The sequence below is a fragment of the Mesocricetus auratus genome, unplaced genomic scaffold, assembly GCF_017639785.1.
Source record: "Mesocricetus auratus isolate SY011 unplaced genomic scaffold, BCM_Maur_2.0 Super-Scaffold_100020, whole genome shotgun sequence".
Classification (NCBI taxonomy): domain Eukaryota; kingdom Metazoa; phylum Chordata; class Mammalia; order Rodentia; family Cricetidae; genus Mesocricetus; species Mesocricetus auratus.
The window spans coordinates 18,784,877-18,793,760 of NW_024429201.1; the positions used below are offsets into that span (position 1 = coordinate 18,784,877).

Sequence of the window (8,884 nt, forward strand, 5' to 3'; positions counted from 1 at the left end):
TCTCTGTGGTTTTGAAGGCTCTCCTGGAACTCGCTTTGTAGACCAGGATGGCCTCGAACTCACAGAGATCCGCCTGCTTCTGCCTCCCGAGTGCTGGGATTAAAGGTGTGTGCCACCACCGCCCGGCTGATTGTTTTCCTTTTTATTTTTTATTTATTTGGTTTTTATGAGACAGGGTTTCTCTGTTTTCCTTTTTAAACAATAGTTTTAGTATAAAATAATGGCAATGGCAGGTAACCCGACAAAGACGCGCAATAAGGGCATCCTCTGCTTGTTGGTTGCACACAGCAGTTAGTAGGTGATGATGGGTGTTGGGTATCCATTTTCCAAGGAGTCCCAGGTGAGGGAGGCCGACTGTTTCCTTGGTCTGGCATGTCTGGTAAGTTCTTGGGTCTGGCTTTCCTGGTAGGATTTTGTTACACCCATGTGCCAGCATTGTTTCCATTCATCCTAATAAACTTTCAGACTGACTTCCTCTGTGCTCCGGATAATAAGACACAGGGATCATAGGCGCATACTTGCATATCAAGCCTTTTGTGTGAATGCTAGAGATCTGAACTAGGTCCTCGTGCTTGTGTGGTGAGCATTTGTGACCGCGCCACACCTCCAGCTCCTCAAGGCCCAGGTTTTGAAGACATTCAGCTGACATGCGTTTACAAATTTTCTAAATCTTAAGTAGAACTCTTGCTGCGTCCTCTCACTTGGTTCCTACCCATTTAGTTAATCTTCTGATTTGTACTAGTGTAAATTCTTGTAGCAAAGCAGCAGGTTACAAAGCAAAAGTTCTGTAAATAGAACTTAAATTGGGTTGCGGTTTATGTGTGGTGCTGGAAGTTGAGCTAAGGCAAGTTCTCTCATGTCGGCTACCCCAGCCCTAACAGAAAGCTAAGGGCCAGGACTCAGCAGGCGGAGGCACAGGCCTGACCATCTCAACAGCTCAATCACCACTTCAGTCACCCTTGTTAGAACGCTGGGTGTGGCTTGTGGATCCTCACTCTCAGCACTCATGCTGCAAATGGGAGGGGGACGCAGAAACAGGAGGCGCTGCCACAAGGCAGAAGGTAAGGACTGACCCCCCACAGCTCACACAAAAGGTGGGGGAGCACAGTCAGATGGCCACTAAGCTCTGAGTTAAAATTCCCTAGAGTCCCATCGTGGAAAATGAGAAATGACTGCCCTAAGCTGTTCTATGATCTCTACATGCCTTTGTAACACACGAGCACACACTAAATATTTAGGGTGTTTTTTTTTTCTGGTTTTTCGAGACAGGGTTTCTCTGTGGTTTTGGAGCCTGCTCTGGAACTCGATCTTGTAGACCAGGCTGGTCTCAAACTCAGAGATCCGTCTGCCTCTGCCTCCCAAGTGCTGGGATTAAAGATGTGTGCCACCACTGCCTGGCTAATATTTAGAATTTTAAGAAAACTTATAGTAGACAAAAATGTAAAGATCTACTTAGGCTAGCATTGTGGCCACACTCAGAATCCCAGAACTCAGAAGGCAAGGGAGGAGGACTGCTATGTGTTTAAGACTAGCCTGAGCTACAAAATGAAATTGTTTCAGAAAATAAAAAATCAAACCACTAACAATGTGTATGACCAAGATTCTAGATTTATATATCATATTCCTGAATCACATTACCCAATGTGGCTTCCATCTGAAGTATCTCCCAGAGTTCAGTGTGAATGCTTGTTCCCCAGATGGGGTCCTATTTTGGGAGGCTACAGAACCTTTGGGAGATGGGGCCTAGTGGAGGAGGGGGGCATTAAGGATAGGACTTTGAGTGTTGTCCAGGTGTGGATCCCTGGTGTGATGCACACAGCCTCAGCTATGCTCCTGCCATGAACTGAGCTGCTCTGCTCTGCTTTTTATGAAGGAATGAAGTCCTCTGAGACCATGAGCCAATCTGTCCTCCCTCAACTTCTCCTCGTCAGGTACTGTGGTCCTAGCAATGCAAATGTAACTAATACATTACCGTTTAGCAAATTACATAATTGTTCTCTTGATAAAAATAATACTCACCAATATGTTACATGCATGCTCAGTACTTTATTCTTTGAAGAATGGTCTTAAAATGTCATGTTAAGTAAGGCTGAAAAGTAAAGTTTAAAATAGACAGTTTATAAGGATAAGTTATAACACGTGACCATTAGTCACTCTGAGAAATTTTGATCTTCTTATGCACCCCACTGACAATAGCACCCAGGTTTCCAAAAGGCCCGTCATCATTTTTCTCTTGTCTGCATAGATTTCTTCTCATCGGCTATCTTCTGCTTTTGTTGCATGATCTCAGAGTCCCTGTAATTGAGAAAAAAACTATTAAGTTTTCACAAAAACTGGTTTCATACTACCATTGTTTTTTTTTCTTTTCTTTAAAATCTGAGACAGGGTTTCTCTGTGTAGCTTTGGAGCCTGTCCTGGAACTCACTCTGTAGACCAGGCTGGCCTCAAACTCACAGCCATCTGCCTGCCTCTGCCTCCCGAGTAATTGTTTCTTATATATAAGCTTTTTGGTATATTAAAAGAAGACATTAAACAGTCATAGTTTTCCATTTTCATGAATGTAAACAAATGAAAGCAAAGACTGGAAAGGCATTTGAACAGCATGCTATTGTTATCATGGCCTTGGGCAAATAATCTCATAGCTCTTTGATTCTGATGAGGAGGAGGGGGAGGGAGGAGACAGAGTCTCACTATGTAGCCATGGCTACCCTTGAATTCATCCTGTAGACCAGGCTGACCTCAAACTCAAGGAAACCCACCTGGCACTGCCTCAGTGCATTTGGGAAGTCCCCTATATACCCGGACAGACACCTACGACTACAGTATAAATGTGATAATTCTTTGCATTTTTTCAACTCTTGATCCTCTTGCCTCTACTTCCTAGTGTTGGAATTATAACCATGTAGCTTTTTAAAAGCCCCAAATCAAATAATCAGCATGCAGGCAAAAACACTCATACACACAAAATAAAAATAAATAAATCATTTTAAAATTCTGTATAAATAAGCAGGCACAGGACTAAATAATTTGCCCCAAATCACACAAATATCAAGGTCTGGCTAATTTCAAAATCAGGGATCTTTCCTATATTGTTAATTTAGAATTTTAAATTTTAAGCCGGGCGTTGGTGGCGCACGCCTTTAATCCCAGCACTCGGGAGGCAGAGGCAGGCGGATCTCTGTGAGTTAGAGACTAGCCTGGACTACCAAGCGAGTTCCAGGACAGCCTCCAAAGCCACAGAGAAACCCTGTCTCGAAAAACAAAAACAAACAAAAAAAAATTTTAAATTTTAACTCAGTATTGGCTACTTCTGTAAGAGGACATGTCTATAAATACAATAAAAAGAGAAGGAAAAGCTACAGAGGAATGAATTAAGTAGAATTCACTAAGTGGAATTAAGAACAATGAAAGACATTTTTCTGCTTCAAACCAAGTTCTGTGCTATATGACCTTAGTAATATCACTCAAGGTCAGAGACACAAGCTAGAGGTGGTGGCTAATGCCTGGCACCCAGAATTTCCAAGGCTGAGGCAGAAGAATCACAAGTTCAAGTGTGGGCTATAATGAGACTAGAAGTTCACTTTCCTATTCTTCACACTAGTGCCAGTACCACATTTTTGGGTCATAATGGTAGAGATATGACACATCTAGCACATTTTAAGGGAGTATTAGAAACAATGCTGATTCTGAGACAGCTAGAACAGATTCTCCAATAAGAGTATTTCAGGGTCGCTGATCTATACTCTTTTTACTCCAAGGTGAGTTTATTGTTTTATTAGTAACTGTCACTGGGGCTGGGGAGCATGTCTCAGTCATTAAAGTTCCTGCTGTACAAGCACGGGGATCCAAGTTTAGAGCCCCCACAAATCCATGAAAACAGCAGGGCATGGTGGTGTGTGTCTAAAACTTCAGTGCTAGGGGGCGGGGCAGGGCTTAGACAGGCAGATCTCCCAAGTTCATTTGGCCTATCAGCCTAGCCAAATTGGTGAGCTTCATATTTAGTGAGAGACCCTGACAGAAATAAACGGTGGACAGTGATGGAAGAAAGATACTTGCTATCAACCTCCACACTCACACTGTTTGTACCCTTGTAAGTACCTGAAGCATGTACACACATATAAACACACAGTAACTGTCACAAAACAAGAGAAAGTGATACTGAAGGCGTGGAGTCTCTGTGACCACCAAGGCCAGCAGAGCAATGATCACATGGGGTAAGAAGGCCGTCCGGATCAAGAGGACTCAGGAGCTGGTGTTGGTTCAAATTTTCAGAGTCTAAACCTGGGTAGTTTATTTATGCACAACACAAACTGGAAAAAGTTTCTTAGTGATAGTTCACAATCTTCCATGCACAACAAAGCTTAAGACATGACTACATGAAAACTCTCAGTGAAGTACAAGTGACATTTTCCATAAAGGTAGGTTCTATAGATTAAGGGTCCAGGGAAGGATAGAGCAACAGATTGACTGAGACAAACTTAAGGGCCTGGGGGAGCCACTGTGTCCTAGCCACATTCATAGCACAAATGTCACCAGGCTATCGTCCATTCCCAGCCTTCTGGGTGGAAAACAGGTTATATATCTCTCTCTCCCTTTGAAGAGACACCCTGTGTGTTTAACATTCCTGGTTTCCCTAGTGCTTATCTGTGAGCACAAAGACCTACATGCCTCCTTCATTAAGGGATTCGATCTCATTGATAAAGAAGTCTCAACTATGGTTTAACATATAGAGATAGGTATAATAAAACTTATTTAAAGCCAGGCGGTGGTGGCACATGCCTTTAATCCCAGCACTCGGGAGGCAGAGGCAGGCGGATCTCTGTGAGTTCGAGGCCAGCCTGGTCTACAAGAGCTAGTTCCAGGACAGCCTCCAAAACCACAGAGAAACCTTGTCTCAAAAAAAAAAAAACTTATTTAGTGTACTTTGTGGGGGAGGAGAGGAAGAGGAGGGATCAAAGTCAGAGCCTTATGTATGCTAGACAAAGGCTCTACCAGGTGATGAGTTTATCTTCAGCCCTAGCACGTCTCACTAGATGGATTGGCTTTAAACTTGAGCTTGATACAAACTGAAGATGATCTCGAGATTCTTATTTTTCTGCTCCCACCTCCCAAGTGCTAGGATAACAAGCATATGGCACTTTTTTTTTCAGTGCTGGGACTGAACCTGGAGAAATGTATTTTTATTTTCAATGGCCAGTCTCACTCAAAGCAATTCAATTAGAAGAGGGTGTAGAGTACTAGCTGTAGTAGCCATTGGAGTTTCCAGGATGATCCCCATGTAAAGGATTGAGACCAGAAATAAGTCACACTGAAGCACACCTAACTTCCAAGTTCCATATGAGCAATGAGATCTCACTTTAGAATATGGAGTGCATGTAGTTCAGTGACAGAGCTAAGTAGAAAGGTCCTAGACTAAATCCCCAGCAAAGGAGTAAACCCAAGTCCTCAGGTTTGTGAGTCATCGGGCACTAAGATTTATCTTCAGATTCTTGTCCCCATGGGGCTTGCAAAGAGGATGATATTCATATGCTCTGGTTCCCAGTTTTGTTATCCTATATGGTGACAGAACTTGTAACTTGAAATTAATTTCTTGCCGTATCTCTGTGGTCTGGCGATTGAACCTGTAGCTCAATTATGCAAAGCATGTGATGTAACATGGAACTATGCTTCTGGGCCCTGTACTCTCCTTGGAAACATGGTAATCTGCAACCTCGTTAAAGATTTTTCTTGGGCAGCAGACCCTGCCCCCACCTCCCCGCTGCTTTTGAGACATGGTCTGTAGGTCTCTGAGCAGCGTTGGGTTATGTGTCTGTCCTATGTCCCTACATTTCCTCCAACCCTAGTGCACCACCAGAAGCCCACACTTGGCTCTTGGCATTTCCAGAACACTCATCTCTGTAGTTGAGCCACTTGTTATTCTGACTCCTTGGGGCAAGTTACCTGCTTTGGAAATACTGTATCCTGTTCATCTAACAGTACTTACACATGGAGCTGCCTGTTATTTCTGCTAGTGGAGTTCTTACAGTTCATAGGAGCTACAAGAGATTATCTGCAAACATGGCAGCTTCAGGGCTTGCCATTCTTCATCCACAGGTTGGGACGATGACTTCAGAGCACTTTCGTATACTCTGAGATACCCAGATCCACAGTGTTAACCCTTACTGTAGGTGAGGCTCGGTTCTAGCAAGGGTTTAAGAAGGTTCTTAATTCACTCTAAAAACATGGCAGTCAAACTACCACTGGCTTGCACATTCATACTCACCTCTGTTTTCTCTGAGAGGTAGTCAAGCTATCCTCTTTTCTTTTTCCTTTGCTAATTTCCTGGTTTTTTTTCATATTTTTCTGGCGGGCAAGTTCTCTTTGATTTCCTCCTACAACGATAAACAGTCATGTTCTTTTCCCATCTTCAAAATTATTAATAACTAAAGAGTCTTTTACTATGAGCCTTAAAGTTTTATTAATTTTTACTAGTGAGAAGCGAGTGTCGCATAGGAATTCCCTCATTGACAAGGAGGAAGCTTAAGTGGAAACACTCAAGAACTTAAGAACTTAAGAATATTATCGCACCAGTACAGGTATCGACTATCGGCTTTTAATTCCATGGGAGGCAGAAATAGGCGAATCTCAGCGTTCTAGGCCAGCCCTGTCTACAGAGCAAGTTTCAGTACAGCCAGGGCTACACAGAGAACCCCAATTTTGAAAAACCAAAGTAAAATAAAAATAATAAACAAGTAAATATTTTTTAAAAAGAATAGCCATTCCAGTGGTTGTGTACACACGCAAATAAGTTCTGGAGATGGACAGGCAGACAGACACCCCGCCTCCCTCCCCCCCAGGTAGTTCAGCCGGTGGCAGTTCTCCTGTTAAAGGCAGCAGAGCAACGCTCAAGGACCGTCACCTTCCAGGACCAAACAAAAGAGCTGGGGGGCACCCCGGCCTGCTCAGCAGCTTTCCGACCCCAGGAGCCCGCTACAGCTCTGCAGAGAGGTCCCGCGGGCGCTCGCACTCATTCGCGGTGGGTGCGGTGCTCAGGCACCCACACCTGGGAGGCGGGCACCCGCCCCCCCCCGCCCCCGGGAGCCAGCGCCCCGCCCCTGCGCGCGTGCGCGTGTCCCGCCCTCCCCTCCGCCGGCTCCCGCTGCCCCCACCGCGCCGCCGGGCGCCGTCCCTCAAACGGTCCGCACACTCACGGGCCATGCCGACCGCCGGCCGCAGCCTGGGAGACGGCGACGCGGAGAAACAACGGCCGCTCGCACGCTCGGCAGCCGTCGCCGCCCGGCGCTGAGGAAGGTTGTCCCGCGCGGGCCCTCGGTGCGGCGACGCCTCGCTCTGTCAGCCAGCCGCCCCGCCCACCGACCCACAACAGCCGCGGCGTGGCCGCTGAGCCACTGCGCCTGCGCACCCGGGACCGCTGGCCCACCGGCGACCGCGCCCCGCCCGGGCTCGCACGCTCGCGGTGAACTGAGGCGGGAGAGCTGAGGTCCCCCCCCCCACACACACACACCCAGTTCCCCCTCCGCGCGCCTCCTCACTCCGAGCTGAGCGGGTTTTAATGACAAGCAGAAAACACTATGCGCCCAACTTTCCCACAAAGAATGTCAGCTTTTCTTTGTTCCCCCTTCCAGGGCAGGAAGATGACAGGACTCATTTTCTAGCAGCCAGGCAGAAGTTAGACTTTACCATCCTCACCTGTCAGAAACGCCCTAATGTTAGCCGGGCGTTGGTGGCACACGCCTTTAATCCCAGCACTCGGGAGTCAGAAGCCTGCCTGGTCTACAGAAGGAGTTCCAGGACAGCCAAGCCTACATACAGAGAAACAAACACATAGGGTTTGGGAGTGTGGCTTGTCTTAGCATGAGTGACAGCCCCTAGGTTCCACTCCTTGAACCGAGCCTTATTTTCTTACCTGCACAATTTTACAAACTGAGATGGTCTGGTCACCCGAAATTTGGCGGGTACTTAAAAGGGGTTCCTTATGGAATGTTCTGAATGTATACAAAAGTATAGATGACGTTCTGGTGTACCACAACATACATATCACCAAACTTTTACTACTATTAGCGTATAGAGTCAACTAGTTTAGAGGACATGGAACAAAGTGTCGAGATGGAAGGACTGGATTGAAAGTGTAGCTATAGAGGAGGAGGAGGGGAAGGAAGGAAAAGAAGAAAGCCTAGTTTTACCAAATAGTCTTGTCAACTAGGGTACACTATCTTGCTGTATAAAACTTCTTTACCTCCTATAAACTGGGGAGGCAATTTTACTTTCTCCGATAATGGATTAATACAAATCTGGTAAAGCAAGGATATGATTTCTCCCCAGAAACCATGCTAAATCAGCACTGGGCAGGGGGAGTCAGGTGTGTCCCTGGGCCTCAGTGGTCAGCCACCCTAGCCGAGTAGGCACGTTCCACGTCAGTGAGAGACCCTGCCTAAAAAACCGTGGACAGCTCCTGAAGAGTGACAGCTAAGATTATCTCTTGACCTCCATGTGCACATGTACACACATGAAAACACACACATATGTGCACATACTTGCACACATACGAGAGAAATACTTGGTCTAGTGTAGAGTATCTGTGGTGGTTTGAAAGAAAATGGCCCGCAAAGGGAGTGGGGATATTAGGTGTGGCCTTGTTGGAGTAGCTTTGTCTTGTTGGAGGAAGTGTGTCACTGTGGGGTTGGGCTTTGAGGTCTCCTATGCTCAAGCTTTGCCCAGTATCACTGTTTACTTCCTGTTGCCTTAGGAGCAAGATGTAGAGCTCTCATCTCCTTCTCCAGCACCATGTCTGCCTGCATGCCGCCATGTCCTGCCATGATGATAATGAACTAAACCTCTGAAGTGTAAGCCACTCCAGTGAAATGTTTTCCTTATAAGAGTTGCT

The 8,884-nt window shown here is 46.0% G+C and overlaps 1 protein-coding gene across 1 annotated transcript; it reads right to left on the bottom strand.

Annotated features, from left to right (window-relative positions):
• Positions 1–2,026: 2,026 nt before the first annotated feature.
• Positions 2,027–7,383, bottom strand: Serf1a (small EDRK-rich factor 1A). Its single transcript, XM_005065609.4, has 3 exons — positions 7,191–7,383; positions 6,263–6,371; positions 2,027–2,295 (listed from the first exon to the last, which is right to left on the bottom strand). The coding sequence occupies exons 1-3, from the start codon at positions 7,195–7,197 to the stop codon at positions 2,223–2,225; spliced, it is 189 nt and encodes a 62-aa protein (XP_005065666.1). The 5' UTR covers positions 7,198–7,383; the 3' UTR covers positions 2,027–2,222.
• Positions 7,384–8,884: the final 1,501 nt, after the last annotated feature.

Excerpts from the sequence above, each read along its gene's own strand:
- Serf1a (XM_005065609.4), bottom strand. Across the intron at positions 2,296-6,262 it reads ACCTCTCAGAGAAAACAGAG|GGACTCTGAGATCATGCAAC; the intron begins GTGAGTATGAAT and ends TCTCAATTACAG.